The sequence below is a fragment of the Salmo salar genome, chromosome 26 (assembly GCF_965601325.2).
Source record: "Salmo salar chromosome 26, fSalSal1, whole genome shotgun sequence".
Classification (NCBI taxonomy): domain Eukaryota; kingdom Metazoa; phylum Chordata; class Actinopteri; order Salmoniformes; family Salmonidae; genus Salmo; species Salmo salar.
Window position 1 is genome coordinate 949,183 of NC_138316.1, and position 17,361 is coordinate 966,543.

General features: G+C 43.1%; 1 protein-coding gene across 1 annotated transcript in view; it reads right to left on the minus strand.

The window, feature by feature from the left end:
- The window catches only part of rgs3b (regulator of G protein signaling 3b), a 96,148-nt gene that overhangs the window by 53,601 nt on the left and 25,186 nt on the right, over positions 1 to 17,361 (minus strand). The window contains exons 3-7 of the mRNA XM_045708484.2: positions 16,869 to 16,974; positions 12,758 to 13,148; positions 12,218 to 12,257; positions 5,393 to 5,661; positions 4,685 to 4,765 (exon numbers count right to left, since the gene is read on the minus strand). Of these exons, the coding sequence (XP_045564440.2) occupies positions 4,685 to 4,765; positions 5,393 to 5,661; positions 12,218 to 12,257; positions 12,758 to 13,148; positions 16,869 to 16,974 (887 nt within the window). The remainder of the gene's footprint in view (positions 1 to 4,684; positions 4,766 to 5,392; positions 5,662 to 12,217; positions 12,258 to 12,757; positions 13,149 to 16,868; positions 16,975 to 17,361) is intronic.

A 17,361-nucleotide genomic window follows, 5' to 3' on the forward strand; every position in this document is an offset into this window, starting at 1 on the left:
AAGCATTTCTCTACGGCTGGCCATGCTTTCCACCTGGCTACCCCTACCCCGGTCAACAACTCTGTACCCCCCACAGCAACTTGTCCAAGCCTCCCCCATTTCTCCTTCACCCTAATCCAAAATAGCTGATGTTCTGAAAGAGCTGCAAAATCTGGACCCCTACAAATCAGCTGGGCTAGCCAATCTGGACCCTCTCTCTCTTAAATTATCCTCTGCAATTGTTGCAACCCCTATTACTAGCCTGTTCAAACTCTCTTTTGTATCGTCTGAGATCCCTAAAGATTGCAAAGTTAAGGGGTCTGAATGCTTTCTGAATGCACTGTATTTTGGTGTTTTTGGAGCCTTTGTTTGTGTTTTTTCGGGTCCCCCCCATACTGCACAACGTGCATGAGGAAATGAGTAGCATTTTTTTTGTCTTTCTTATACTACTAGACTTTTCGAAGAGGGATGCAAGTTTGCTCTTGTTTGCTGAATGTTAAATACAGCAGCCAAAATAACTTGTAGGAAAGTTTGAAATTAAAGAGAACGCGTGATGAAAGTCACCTTGTACTCGAGAGATTTACACAGTTATCAAAACGTCACGCCAGGGTAAGCCTACACGAAACACAACCCTTATTTTATGAGTTTCTAAAATCCCCTTTGGGAAAAACGAATGGTGGAAAAACCATTGGAACTATTTCCTTGTTTGACCGCTAGGTTTAATGGGCATTATGACTCATACTGTGGTACTCTTTTGCCATCTCAGTCTCCGGACTTGAACCCCATTGAAACCTGTGGTTTGAATAAGAGAGGGCAGTCCATAAGCACAGACAAAGAATATCAAGGATCTGGAAAGATTCTGTATAGAGTGTTCTCTAATCTCATAAAACATTTTAGAAAAAGGCTCAGTGCTGTCAGGGTGCTGGATTACTGAAAACAGGGTTGGCGATAATTTTGATACAAAATCTGTCTCTAAGCAATTGTAGTAGTATAAAATACCCTTTTTGTTGTTGCATGCAATATAGCACAGCATTTGTATTATTTATTTTATGCCGTCTATTTTGCTCATCTTTATCAATGGTGTCAATAATTATGGACCTGACTGTAGTAATGTATAGTACAGTATAGTATAACATTTAAAAAAATAACAGAACTATGAAATATATACATCTGCGCACTGCTGAAGAGAAGCAAAGCAAAGCTGAGACAATATGCCTAACTTAAAAACAGTGGCAAACAGTGGCAAGTGTTACTCAGTGGACTATCCCGGCTAATAAAAAGTTATTATAAACTAAATCAATAAGGACCATAAAATGTAAACTCAACAAAAAAAGAAACGTCCTCTCACTGTCAACTGCGTTTATTTTCAGCAAACTTAACGTGTAAATATTTGTATGAACATAACAAGATTCAACAACTGAGACATAAACTGAACAAGTTCCACAGACATGTGACTAACAGAAATGGAATAGTGTGTCCCTGAACAAAGGGGGGGTCAAAATCAAAAGTAACAGTCAGTATCTGGTGTGGCCACCAGCTGCAATAAGTACTGCAGTGCATCTCCTCCTCATGGACTGCACCAGATTTGCCAGTTCTTGCTGTGAGATGTTACCCCACTCTTCCACCAAGGCACCTGCAAGTTCCCAGACATTTCTGGGGGGAATAGCCCTAGACCCCACCCTCCAATCCAACAGGTCCCAGATGTGCTCAATCGGATTGAGATCCGGGCTCTTCACTGGCCATGCAGAACACTGACATTCCTGTCTTGCAGGAAATCACACACAGAACAAGCGTACGGCTGGTGGCATTGTCATGCTGGAGGGTCATGTCAGGATGAGCCTGCAGGAAGGGTACCACATGAGGGAGGAGGATGTCTTCCCTGTAACGCACAGAGTTGAGACTGCCTGCAATGATGACAAGCTCACTCCGATGATGCTGTGACACACCGTCCCAGACCATGACGGATCCTCCATCTCCAAATTGATCCCGCTTCAGAGTACAGGCCTCGGTGTAACGCTCATTCCTTCGACGATAAACGTGAATCCGACCATCACCCCTGGTGAGACAAAACCGCAACTCGCCAGTGAAGAGCACTTTTTGCCAGTCCTGTCTGGTCCACCGACGATGGGTTTGTGCCCATAGGCGACGTTGTTGCCAGTGATGTCTGGTGAGGACCTGCCTTACAACAGGCCTACAAGCCCTCAGTCCAGCCTCTCTCAGCCTGTTGCGGACAGTCTGAGCACTGATGGAGGGATTGTGCATTCCTGGTGTAACTCGAGCAGTTGTTGTTGCCATCCTGTACCTGTCCCGCAGGTGTGATGTTTGAATGCACCGATCCTGTGCAGGTGTTGTTACACGTGGCCTGCCACTGCGAGGACAATCAGCTGTCCGTCCTGTCTCCCTGTAGCGCTGTCTTTGGCGTCTCATAGTACGGACATTGCCATTTTTTGCCCTGGCCACATCTGCAGTCGTCATGCCTCCTTGCAGCATGCCTAAGGCACGTTCACACAGATGAGCAGAGACCCTGGGCAAAAAACGTCTTATGACTTGAATCCCGTTAGCGGGATCGATATGACAACAGCCAGTGAAAGTGCAGGGCGCCAAATTCAAAACAACACAAATCTCATAATTAAAATTCCTCAAACATACAAGTATTATACACCATTTTAAAGTTTTAGTTCTTGTTAATCCAGCCATAGTGTCTGATTTCAAAAAGGCTTTACGGCGAAAGCAAACCATATGATTATGTTAGGTCAGAGCCTATACACAAAAAAAACACAGCCATTTTCCAGCCAAAGAGAGGAGTCACAAAAAGCAGAAATAGAGATAAAATTAATCACTAACCTTTGATGATCTTCATCAGATGATACTCATAGGACTTCATGTTACACAATACATGTATGTTTTGTTCGATAAAGTTCATATTTATATCCAACAATCTCAGTTTTCATTGGCGCGTTATGTTCAGTAATGTTTTGCCTCCAAAACATCCGGTGATTTTGCAGAGAGCCACATCAATTTACAGAAATACTCATCAGAAATCTTGATGAAAATACAAGTGTTATGCATGGAACTTTAGATAAACTTTTCCTTAATGTAACTGCTGTGTCAGATTTCAAAAAAGCTTTACCGAAAAAGCACACTATGCAATAATCTGAGTACGGCACTCAAACACAAAAACATGCCATACAATATATCCGCCATGTTGGAGTCAACAATAGTCAGAAATAGCATTATAAATATTCCCTTACCTTTGATGATCTTCATCAGAATGCACTCCCAAGAATCCCAGTTCAACAATAAATGTTTGTTTTGTTCGATAAAGTCCATCCTTTATGTCCAAAAACCTCCTTTTTGTTCGCGCCTTCAGTTCACAAATCCAAATTCACGACGCGCAGGTCAGACGAAAACTCAAAAAATTCCATTACAGTTCGTAGAAACATGTCAACGATGTATAGAATGAATCTTTAGGATGTTTTTATCATAAATCCGCAATAAGGTTTCAACCAGAGAAATCCTTGAATCACTTGAAAAACCACAAACCACTTCCTGTTTGGATTCTTTCTCAGGTTTTTGCCTGCCATATGAGTTCTGTTATACTCACAGACATCATTCAAACAGTTTTAGAAACTTCAGAGTGTTTTCTATCCAAATCTACTAATAATATGCATATCTTAGTTTCTGGGCGTGAGTAGCAGGCAGTTTACTCTGGGTACGTCAGTCATCCAAGCTACTCAATACTGCCACCATCCATAAGAATTTAAACACTTTACAATGAAGATCTGTGAAGTTATTTGGATTTTTACGAATTTTCTTTGAAAGACAGGGTCCTGAAAAAGGGACGTTACTTTTTTGCTGAGTTTACTGTAAGACACATCAAATCCAGCCATCTCCTTTCTTCTTGGTGAAAAGGCAGCACACATTTGTATTAATTTATCATAAACCGTCAGTCTGTATCTGAGAAGTAACTATATCAAGTTCTGTGTATCCTACATCACCATTAAAGAGACCCATATCATTCCATCCGAAATGGCACCATATTCCCTTTATAGTGCACTACTTTTGACCAATGCCCTACGTGACTTGGTCAAAAGTAGTGCACTACGTAGGGAATAGGATGGCATTTGGGACATAGGCATAGCATTCCATTTCTCATACATTGTTCAGTGATATGGATCTGGCTTTTACCAGGTAATGTTTAATCCGTCCTAATAATAATGCATCTCTCTATGGGGTGTCACTGGAGCAAACTAGAAACCTGACAGAGAAAATGTACATTTGTGCTGAAAAATGACTCTGGTGCAAAGGCAGACCTATAATGTAGGAAATACAACTATTCAACAAATTCCAAGACTAAAGAAAAAAGGCGTATTTGTAGGAAATGTCAATGTTAATTGTTGTGCATACCTTATGTGGTCATTATTCTAACATTAAGTTACTTGGTATTACAATGGTAATTCAGTAATTGTGTTATAATTGAATAGAAACTGAGTTTCTTTTTTTTAAATTGCACAAGAAGAATAGGGACTGTTCCTTATTCCACTGGTGTAAAAACAAGAACCACTCAACTTCATTGCTGTGCAATTACAAAGCTACGGCAAAACTATTATGTAATAATCTAACTATGTCATTACAGTGTAATTACACAGGTAGAAGAGCAACAATGTGAAGTAAATAACACAACAGAAGAGAAATGACGTTGTACCTTGATAGACATGTACTGGCTCTCATGCAGGATCATCTCCTCTGAGAGAAGAAGTGTTCGCTTGCTACACAGTTCCAGGGGCTACAAGAGAAAACACACCAGTAAACACCCCTGTGCTAATAATGCATGAATTTATATCATATATACTGAATATGCCATTTAGTACACTCTTTTATCCGAAGCGACTTACAGTAATGCGCGAATACATTCTTTGTATGGTTTGCCCCAGCGGGAATCAACCCACTATCCTTGGTGTTGCAAGTACCATGCTCTACCAAGTTAGGCACACAGGATATGATTTTGTCAATGTTTCTATCTCTCTGAAATCAAACCTCTTAGGTCGAGTTTAAATCGGATGCTAAATAACATTACACCATCACAATCATGAATCTCACTAATGCTTCACTAGGCCCGAAAATGAAGAAATGGGGAGGTACTGTTGGAACTTGTCAAATTAGAAACAATCATTGTCGCTTTGTGTTCCACAACAATTTGATATGTTTTGCTACAACGTCACCTCAAACACTACCCTGCTGTCAGTTTGAAAGTCTTCTACTTGCTTCTCATCCAGACAACCCAATCATGCATCTGATCAGTTCAGCCAAGGGACAAATATGACTGACAGCAACAACACCAACAGACCCACCAGTCAGCTCAAGAAAAACATGATCATGTAATAACACAAATTAATAAAACAAAAGAGCCAACCTGAACAAAGACGGGGAAGATGAGGGTTTTGGGCGCCAGCGTGACGTAGGTTCCGTAATTGGAGTAGGGCAGATGAGACTGGACAATGGTGCAGTTCTGGTAATTGCCATAGCTGGGTTGGTAGCCAGATGGGGGCAGCATGGTAGCCGTCTTGCCGATGATGGAGCGTTGAGAAGATAAGCCTGTGGCCTGTAGCCCGCTAGCAGTGTCCTGTAGAAAGCCATTGCCCTGCTGAAGTCCACCGCTTGGGTGAGTTTGATAAATCTTACCTGTTTTGGTAAAACATGAATGCAACAATATCCTCTCAGAAAAATATACATAGAGAGTTAACATACTGTACAGTACACTCCCCTACGTATTTATTTAGACAGTCAGCTAAAACATTTAATTTGGCTCTAAACTCCAGCATTCACTACTGTAAGTCGCTCTGGATAAGAGCATCTGCTAAATGACTAAAATGTAAATGTAAATGTAAGCTAAAGTGTACTGTTAGCTAGCTAGCTAACATCAGCTGTCTGGCTCCCTAGCAGACGTTATTCGTTTCCCAGAGCTTTTTGCTTTTCCAGTTAGAGCATAATGTTAGGCAGTGTTGGCACTTTGTTCATTGTTGTTTAACCTCTCTGGGCTAGGCGGGACGAATTCGTCCCACCTACGCAACAGCCAGTGTAATCCAGTGGCGCGATTTTCAAATACCTTAAAAATCCTATTACTTCAATTTCTCAAACATATGACTATTTTACAGCTATTTAAAGACAAGACTCTCGTTAATCTAACCACACTGTCCGATTTCAAAAAGGCTTTACAACGAAAGCAAAACATTAGATTATGTCAGCAGAGTACCCAGCCAGAAATAATCAGACACCCATTTTTCAAGCTAGCATATAATGTCACAAAAACCCAGAAGACAGCTAAATGCAGCACTAACCTTTGATGATCTTCATCAGATGACAACCCTAGGACATTATGTTATACAATACATGCATGTTTTGTTCAATCAAGTTCATATTTATATCAAAAAACAGCTTTTTACATTAGCATGTGACGTTCAGAACTAGCATACCCCCCGCAAACTTCCGGGGAATTTACTAACAATTTACTAAATTACTCACGATAAACGTTCACAAAAAGCATAACAATTATTTTAAGAATTATAGATACAGAACTCCTCTATGCACTCGATATGTCCGATTTTAAAATAGATTTTTGGTGAAAGCACATTTTGCAATATTCTAAGTACATAGCCCAGCCATCACGGGCTAGCTATTTAGACACCCGGCAAGTTTAGCCTTCACCAAAATCAGATTTACTATAACAAAAATGTTATTACCTTTGTTGTCTTCATCAGAATGCACTCCCAGGACTTCTACTTCAATAACAAATGTTGGTTTGGTCCCAAATAATCCATCGTTATATCCAAATAGCGGTGTTTTGTTCGAGCGTTCCAGAAACTATCCGAAATGGTAAATCAGGGTTACGCGCATGGCGCAATTCGTGACAAAAAAATTATAAATATTCCATTACCGTACTTCGAAGCATGTCAACCGCTGTTTAAAATACATTTTTATGCAATTTATCTTGTAAAAAAGAGATAATATTCCGACCGGGAATCTCCTTTTCGGCAAACAGAGGAAAAAACACAAAGACGGGGGCAGCCAGTGCACGCGCCTAAGCCCACAGTCCCTTGATCGGCCACTTGAGAAAGGCGATAATGTGTTTCAGCCTGGGGCTGGAATGACGACATTCAGGTTTTTCCCGGGCTCTGAGAGCCTATTGGAGCCGTGGGAAGTGTCACGTTACCGCAGAGATCCTACGTTTTTGAAAGAGATGTCAAAGAAAGACAATAAATGGTCAGACAGGCCACTTCCTGTAAAGGAATCTCTCAGGTTTTGACCTGCCATTTGAGTTCTGTTATACTCACAGACACCATTCAAACAGTTTTAGAAACTTTGGAGTGTTTTCTATCCAAAGCCAATAATTATATGCATATTCTAGTTACTGGGCAGGAGTAGTAACCAGATTAAATCGGGTACGTTTTTTATCCAGCCGTGTCAATACTGCCCACTACCCTCAACAGGTTAACTAGCTAACGTTAGCTGACTGGTTTGTTATCTAACGAGACGTGTGTACAACACCCGTTGAATATGGCCGGTGTCAGAAAAAAAAGTGTAATGAAACTGTTGCCAGCGGAGCTGGTTAGGCTGTTTTCGTGTTATCCAGAGGTAAATAAATCATCGGCCAGAGCATCAAGTGTGAGATTCGAGAGCGAAACGAGAAGGGTGGGGCTAAAGCTTAACAGGGTGTGAACGATGCTGAATGGGTGTAGACAAAGAAGAGCTCTTCACTAGATACCAAAACATTCAAAGGCGATTTTCTCAAAAGTGAGTTTACAAGTTGACCAACTTTCAAAGCAGAATTACATTCCCATTGTTCCTCAAATGCAGTGTATGATATAGCATTTTGTAGCTCTGAGTCTCTACTTTTATCCAATGTAAAAAACACCATTTCACATTTTGCTACATTAAACCGAATCCAGGTGGTGAGTAACATTTACTGATGGTCCCTAACTAGCCCCATAGCGATATCGAATGCCAAACCAAATTGACCATGGGCATTACGATGGGGTTGCATGCAATTGATGATTACTTGGGTGATGCCGGCTGTGTCAAGCAGGATTGAAATGAACCCAATCCAAGGAAAACCATTATGGTTTCATTCCATGACATACCATTTTGTTCAACTCGCAAATCCCAGTTTAGGACGAGACTGACTTTATGATCAGAATTATTATTTTTACTGTAGTAGATTTTGACACCAGAATAAATGTTTCTGTCTCATATCGATGCCACATAGGTCATTTTCAAAACAAGAAGTTGCTTTTTAGGGGGAGTCGGTCTTTAGAGTAGTCAAAAGTTTAGTAATTGGTCCTATATTCCTAGCACGCAATAACCACATCAAGCTTGTGGCTCTACAAAGTTGTTGGATACATTTGACGCTTGTTTTGGTTGTGTTTCAGTTTATGTTGTGCCCAATAGAAATTAATGCAAAATAATGTAGTGTCACTTTGGAGTCACTTATTATAAATAAGAATATAATATGTTTTTGAACACTAATGAACACATTCTTCTTGATATGTCACACCTGTCAGGTGGATGGATTATCTTGGCCAAGGAGAAATGTTCACTAACAGGGATGTAAACAAATTTGTCCACCAAATTTGAGAGAAATAAGCTTTTTGTGCATATGGAAAATACGATGCGAAAACATTTGTTGCATAAACACATACATATTCCATTCTAAATAACACTGAACAAAAATACAAATGCAACATGTAAATTGTTGGTCCCGTGTTTCATGAGCTGAAATAAAAGCTCTCAGAAATGTTCCATATGCACAAAAAGCTTATTGATTACATCCCTATTAGTGAGCATTTCTCCTTTGCAAGATAATCCATCCACCTGACACGTGTGGGATATCAAGAAGCTGATTAAACAGCATGATCATTACATAGGTGCACCTTGTGCTGGGGACAATAAAAGGACACTTTTAAAATGTAATGCCACAGATGTCTCAAGTTTTGAGGGAGCGTGCAATTGTCATGCTGCCAGAGAATTGAATGCTCATTTCTCTACAATAAGCTGCTTCCAACGTAGTTTCAGAGAATTTGGCAGTACATCCAAGCGGCCTCACAACCGCAGACCACGTGTAACCGCGCCAGCCCAGGTTACCTGTGGGATTGTCTGGGGAGGGTGGGGGTGGGGGGTTCTGTCTATAATAAAGCCCTTTTGTGGTGGGGAAAAACTCATTCTGATTGGCTGGCCCTGGCTGCCAAGCACCCCTGCCCAGTCATGTGAAATCCATAGATTAGGGGCTATTGTATTTATTTTAATTGACTGATTTCCTTATATGAACTGTAAGTCAGTAAAATCTTTGAAGTTGTTCCATGTTGCATTTATATTTTTGTTCAGTATAAAATCTGCTGCAGATGGAGTGGGCCTCTCTGAGCTGGATCTGTCTGAGCTGTGTGTGAGCAGCTTGCAAAAGTGATTGCTGTCCTGATTATGAAATTATCAACTTTACCCCGTATATCTAAAAATGCCCATTTCTTAGCTACCTGCCCATTGACTCTGGGGCCGACAAGAGTTTAATGGACGCTACCCTGGTGTCGGAGCTGGGCATCACCACACAACCCCTCTCCATTCCCATGGACGTCTGAGCGTTGGATGGGTGCTCTATTGGCAGAGTCACCCACACTACGTTTCCCATTAGCCTGAGAGTGTCGGGCAATCACAGTGAGAGCATTCAGTTCCTGCCCATTGAATCCCCTCATGCATCAGTGGTTTTGGAGTTCTCCTGGCTCCAGAAGCTCAATCCTCTGATCGACTGGTGCTATCCTGGGTTGGAGCCCGTTTTTCCATGCGCATTGCCTGAAGTCGGTGCTGCCTGCGGGCTTGGGAGAAGCCCCGAACCTCTCCATCGTTCTGGCGGGAATACAAGGTCCTCTGGGAGATTTTCAGCAAGGTCCATGCCACCTCGCATCCTCTGCATCGGGCATATGACTGCGCCATCGACCTTCTCCCGGGTACTACACCTCCTCAGGGGCGTTTTTATGCCATGTCAGGTCCCGAGACTCCACCGGCACAAGGTTCTTCTTTGTGGAGAAGAAGGACAAGACCCTGCGTCCGTGTATCGACTACCGGAGTCTCAATGACATTACGGTTAAAAACAGTTACTAGCTACCACTCATCTCCTCAGCTTTTGAGCCTCTCCAGGGAGCAACCATCTTCTCCAAGTTGGACCTTCAGAATTCCTACCATCTGGTTCGGATACGGGGAGGGGATGAGTCTAACATGGCTAGCGGGCACAAGGAGTACCTGGTGATGCAGTTTGGACTGACCAACGCTCCCACAGTGTTCCAGGCCCTTGTCAATGATGTGCTCTAAAACATGTTGAACCGATTTGTGTTTGTCTACCTCAACGACATCATCATCTATTCCCGGTCAGCTCAAGAGCACGTCTTCCATGTCTGACAGGTCCTCCAGCGTCTCCTGGAGAACCAGCTGTTCGTGAAGGCGGAGAAGTGTGAGTTCCATCGGACCACCATCTCCTTCCTAGGATACGTCATCACTGCAGGGAGTGTTCAGACAAGGTGAGAGCGGTGGTGGATTGGCCTCAACCCACGTCCAGAGTTCACCTGCAAGTTTCCTGGAGTTTGCAAATTTCTACTGTTGTTTCATCCGGGGTTACAGCACCCTTGATTCTCCCCTCTCTGCACTCACCTCTCCCAAGGTGCTGTTCATATGGTCTCCAGCAGCTGAATGGGCGTTCTGACCTCAAGCAGCGATTTACTACAGGCCCATCTTAATCCATCTGGACCCATCCCATCAGTTCGTGGTGGAGGTCAACGCCTTGGATGTCGGAGTGGGGGCTGTCCTGTCCCAACGCTCTGCCCAGGACCAGAAGCTGCATCCCTGCGCCTTCCTTTCCCATCGCCTAAACCCCGCCGAGAGGAACTACGATGTGGGAAAAGGAGAATTACTCAGTGTCAAGATGGCGTTGGAGGAGTGGAGGCACTGGTTAGAAGTGGCAGAACAGCCAATTTTGGTGTGGATGGACCATTAGAACCTGGAATATCTCTGCACCGCCAAGCGCCTCAACTCCAGGCAGGCGAGATGGGCCCTGTTATTCACTCGCTTCCATTTCACTGCTTCCTTCCGCCCGGTGTCCAAGAATGTGAAGCCTGGCACGCTCTCACGTCTTTACAGCCCTGCAACTACACCCTCAGACCCCGAGACCATCCTCCCTTCTAGCGGCTGCTATTGTCTGGGGAATCGAGAGTCTGGTCCGCAAGGCACAGTGTTCCCAGTCGTACCCCGGGGGCGCGGGACCGGTTTCCCAAAGCCTCCCATTTTATTCCTTTTCCTAAGTTGCCCTCAGCTAAGGAGACGGCCCAGCTCATTGTGCAGAAGGTCTTCCGGATCCATCGACTGCCGGTCGACATGGTCTCTGATCGCGGTCCCCAGTTCTCTTCCCGGTTCTGGAAGGCATTCTGCACCCTTATTGGGTCAACGGCCAGCCTGTCCTCTGGTTTTCATCCCCAGTCGGAGCAAGCCAATCAGGACCTGGAGACAACTCTTCGCTGCCTCGTCTCCACTAATTCCACCACCTGGAGCCAGAAACTCTTGTGGGTGGAATATGCTCGCAACAGGCTTCCTTGTTCTGCTACGGGCCTCTTGCCTTTTGAGTGTTCCCTAGGTTATCAGCCCCCACTCTTCCCGGAGCAAGAGGTCAGCACACCTTCTGCCCAGGTGTTTGCCCTTCATTGTCGCCGTACCTGGAAGAAAGCCCGGGCCGCTCTTCTCAGACCACCTCCTGGTACCAACGTCAGGTGGACCACCACCGGACCCTTGCTCCCCGCTACCATCATGGGCAGAGGGGATGGCTGTCCACTCGGGATCTGCCCCTCTGGGTAGAGTCCAGCAAACTGTCCCACCATTTTATCGTCTCTTTCCCCATCTCCAAGATCCTTAGCCCCTCTGCTATTCGTCTTCTGTTGCCCCGTTCCCTCCGTATATATTCCACTATCCACTGTCTCACAACCCTTTGTCTCCTGTGTTCTCTGTCTGTTGCAATTTTGTCTTGTCTGGAGTATAGAGCCAAATTAAAAGTTGCCGCTTCACTACCCAAACAAATACGTATTATAAGCCTCATACATGCTTTTAACAAGCATTAAAAAGCATTATACCTGCAAGCTTACGTTTTTAAAGTGTTTAGTAAAGTCTTACCAAATCTACTGACTGGTTAGTTAATCTTATGAAAGTTGCTTACCAAGTGTACCATTCCGGTCTTGATAAACGGGATGCAAGATCTGAGAAGTAGAAAAGCATTAAAACCGTCTAGTGAGGTCAGAAGACGACAAGGGGGTTAAAGGTCTACAGTTTACAGTATGGATGGTGGTGCATGCGGTGACATGTATAATTTTGGTATTTGGTATTTTATTAGGACCCCCATTAGTTGTTGCAAAAGCAGCAGCTACTCTTCCTGGGGTCCACACAAACCATGAAACATAAAACAGAATGACACAATACAGAACATCAATAGACAAGGACAGCTCAAGGACAGAACTAAATACGTTGAGTAAACATAAGCCGACTATGAATCAAGAGAGGAACAGTGAGTGCTAAACCTAAGCCTGCATTCAAAATGGCACCCTATTCCCTAATTCATGCACTATTTTTGACCAGGGCCCATAAGGCTCTGGTCAAAAGTAGTACACTATATAGGGAATAGGGTGCCATTTGGGAATACAGCCTATGAGTCACAAAAAGATTTGCTGAGCTCCATGGATAATGTAGTCTATACAATCACCTGGCTTCCCGGGTCCACAGGGGAGAGGATAATGTAGTTGTCACCATTTGATGAGGTCACCCGGGTGCCTTTGAGGGTCCGAGTCCTGATCTTAGTAGTCCCGTAGTCTGGCTCCTGTCCTTTGTAGTACTCTCCCTTGTCTTCTCGCTTGTCCCTCCACAAGGATCCAAGGCCGTCCTCTGACACAAGCCCTTGCTTACGTCCACTCCGTCTGCCATGGGTGGGGTGGGTCAGCAATGGCGGAGTCTTGTCTCGTTTCTTCCCCACCGGGGACACCACAGTGTCGTAGGCAGATGCCTTATAAGACGGTCTGTGGATCAGGCCCTCAAAATACGGCTTCATGATAGGTAGGGTCCTCCATACCACTACAGTAATCTCATTGTGGCAGTTTCTGTGAATGGAGAGGACAGTTGATTCAGACAACACATTTGATAGGAGAGAACCTGTTGCACTGTATGTACTGTAGGGCTGTCCCTGACAAAAAAATAATCTTGGTCGACCGAGAGTCGTTCTGTTCTTTCAACCAATTGATTGGTCTAAATGTTTAAATGCATATTTCCATATCCATTTAAGTTTGAATAAATTCAACTACATATGCACTGAGCTTGTCTGATGCTTTAAGCACACTGTTTGATTAAATAACAAAATGACGACTCAAGAAAGAGACCGATGGTCAAACTGTGCTAAAGAAATGACAGCGAGTGCCCATGTGACTGGAGTGAAAAGGCAGTTAAAAGGCACCACAGCGCAGCAAGTGATTATCGGGCTGTCTGTGCTGAAGCTGCAACATCACTACAGCCATTTAGTTTCTTACTTGTTTCTGACTGAAAAGTTATGTTACCAAATCCATTCCCTATCCCTCAAAAACATTCCCTATTCCCTCAACCCTTGCTCTCTTTACGTGAAACATGTAAGCATCACATGCATGTGACCAACAGGGCCTGACCTATAGCCTATCATATTCACATCAATAAATTGGTTATAACAAACTCCGAACACAGTAACACATGAGAGCAAAATGGATGCGGAGGACGTGAAAAAGAAACTTGAAATGGGCAAATGTTCACTGGTTGCTCAGGAGGGAAGGGGAAGACATTTGACTTAGTTGTGGAAACTACTGGAGATCAAGAAAAGGGTAAGTATAGGATCAAGAGTTGCGTAAGTATTATGTGTGCCAAACAGTTGCTGTTAGATTACAATATTATAATTGTTTCTGACCATTTGGAACAGTGTACACAACACTAAATAAATAAGTGTACCACAGAGTCTGTTCTAATGAAAATAAATAAATATATAAAGCCTTTATTACAGCAGACAAAACCTGTTGCATGCATTCGTGAATTGTGGTTTAGTTATTGTTTAGGCTAATTAGTCAAAGCACCCTTTGTTATTTCATTTTAAAACAAAAGTCCTTGATTTGATTTCAAAGCAAGAATGTCTCATATGCGGTGTGATGGCTTGAATGAATTAATGATTGATTGATATGGTAGCCTGTATTTAAATATAGGCCTAAGTTAGCTAAGGTATAAAAACTAAAAAACAGGACACGCTCTTTGGCCTACAGCTTGATGGTGGTTATACAAGGCTATTATACAAAGCCTACTAACGATAACGACATTAATAATTAATGATCATAATAATAATAATAATTGTAATCATAACAATAAAAAGGAGATCAAGAAAAGGGAGGGTATAGGAACGAGGTAAACAGATGCTGTTCGATTACAATATAATGTTTGTCTGTTATAAGTAATACCAGTCTGTTCTCATGAAAAACAGCATAGCAAAGAATAAAAACAGCAGAATCTGTGAAATTGCTTTATCAGATATTTTGCATTTTCTTGAGGCTTGGTGCTCACGGAATCAGTAGTCTATTAAACAAACACTCAAACAGGCAACATAAGCTAGATCAGTCTTATTTCTGTAGGTATACAGTACAGTTAATTTGGAAAGTATTCAGACCCTTTCCTATGAGACTCGAAATTGAGCTCAGGTGCAGCATGTTTCCATCAATCATCCTTGAGATATTTCTACAAATTCAATTGATTGAACATCATTTGGAAAGGCACGCACCTGTCTATATAAGGTCCCACAGTTGACAGTGCATGTCAGAGCAAAAACCAAGCCATGAGGTCGAAAGAATAGTCCGTAGAACTCCGAGACTGGATTGTGTCGAGGCAGAGATCTCGGGAAGGGTAGCAAAACATTTCCACAGCATTGAAGGTCCCCAAGAACACAGTGGCCTCCATCATTCTTAGATAGAATAAGTTTGGAACCACCAAGACTCTTCCTAGAGCTGGGCCCGGCCAAACTGAGCAATCGAGGGAGAAGGACCTTGGTCAGGGAGGTGACCAAGAACCCGATGGTCATTCTGACAAAGCTTCAGAGTTCCTCTGTGGAGATGGGAGAACCTTCCAGAAGGACAACAATCTCTGCTGCACCCCACCAATCAGGCCTTTATGGTAGAGTTGCCAGACGGAAGCTACTCCTCAGTAAAAGACACATGACAGCCCGCTTGGAGTTAGCCAAAAGGCACCTAAAGGACTCTGACCATGATAAACAAGGTTTTCTGGTCTGATGAAACTAAGATTGAACTCGTTGGCCTGAATGCCAAGCATAAACATCTGGAAGAAAAATGGCACCATCCCTACGGTGAAGCACGGTGGAGGCAGCATCATGCTGTGGGGATGTTTTTCAGAGGCACGGACTGGGAGACCAGTCAGGATCGAGTGAAAGATGAACGGAGCAAAGTATCGAGAGATCCTTGATGAAAACCTGCTCCAGAGTGCTCAGGACCTTAGACTGGGGTGAAGGTTCACCTTCCAACAGGACAACGACCCTAAGCACACGACCAAGAAAATGCAGGAGTGGCTTCGGGACAAGTCTCTGAATGTTCTTGAGTGGCCCAGCAAGAGCCCTGACTTGAACCCGATCGAACATCTCTGGAGAGACCTGACAGAGCTTGAGAGGATCTGTAGAGAAGAATGTTAGAAACTCCCCAAATACAGGTGAGCCAAGCTTGTAACGTCATACCCAAGAAGACTCAAGGCTCTAATCACTGCCAAAGGTGCTTCAACAAAGTACTGAGTAAAGGGTCTGAATACTTTTGTCAATTTAACATTTCAGTTTGACATTTTTAATACATTTCTAAACATTTCTAAAAACCTGTTTTTGCTTTTTCATTATGGGGTATTGTGTGTAGATTGATGTAGAAAACAATTGAATCCATTTCAGAATAAGGCTGTAACGTAAGAACATGTGTAAAACTCAATTGGTCTGAAAACTTTCCGAATGCACTGTATATGGATGATTTATAAAGCCAGGCCCATTTAACAGTTAGGCTATTGATTACAGACCTAATTAAGTCAGGGTTTATTCTCTCAATTTTCTTAGACAATTAGGCTAAGGAAGGGCTGCTCCTCATCTCTGCTGCTGCTGCCTCTGATGAATTTGGGGTGGCAGGTAGCCTAGTGGTTAGAGTGTTGGGTCAGTAACCGAAAGGTTGCTAGATCGAATCCCCTAACTGACAAGGTAAAAATCTGTAGTTTTGCCCCTGAACAAGGCAGTTAACCCACTGTTCCCACTGTTCCATTGTAAATAAGAATTTGTTCTTAACTGACTTGCCTAGTTAAATAAAAAATTGTTCTCAATCCCAAAATGCTGGTTAACTTTTCTATTATGCATATAGTAACAAAGGGAAAGGTGCAAATTCTACGGCGCACTAAAGAATATGTTTCAGAACTGCGGATAACGACCATATCCAATGCGGGAGAAAGTGCATTTGCTATAAAATAATATTAGATTTATCAATGTTGCACCATTGTTTTTAATTAATATAACCATATACAATTTCAGTATCATGTCTTACTGTAATGGATTGTGCCATCCTGTGGCCTCCACAATGGATTAGTACCCTGAGACAGGCGTGAATCAGACAGGTGTCTTGTGCACGATAAAATATATATATTGCGACTGCTCGACTAAAGAAATCTCGGTTGACCAACAGCCTATCGACCAAACAATCGACTAAATCGGTTCAGCCCTAATGTACTGTATGTTCAGGACAGGTGAAACCCAAAGAGAGATCGGACAGTGTAGGACTGTAGGCTACCTGAATGCGTGAGCAAGGTCGATACACTTCCATTGCTCCACTGGTAGGCCATTGAGCTGCAGCACAGTGTCCATCTGCTGTAAGCCAGCCTGGTGCGCTGGACTCCCTGAGACACAAACGCACACACACACACACACACACAGAACCCAACAGAACACAATGACTCATAACAAAACAGGAAATATAAATTAAAATGCAACCAATATCAACAATAATGCTACACAGTATGGTAGTAACAGAAGCCATACTCATCCAGTAACTCTATGAACAACCACTAATGTTTAATCTCGCCAACCCAACACCAAATCTTGCGTGAGCATTGGCCTGCGGCGAGCTGGCAGGGTAGCAGACAAGTCCACACCCTCTCCTCTGAGACACTCTCGGGCCAAGTCTCTGGGCCAAATGAAGACCTCCCCTTACGAAATTCAAAAGATGCCAGGTGTAGGTGCACCCCCTCCTGACCAAGGTTTTTTCGTTATCACAAGAGACTAAT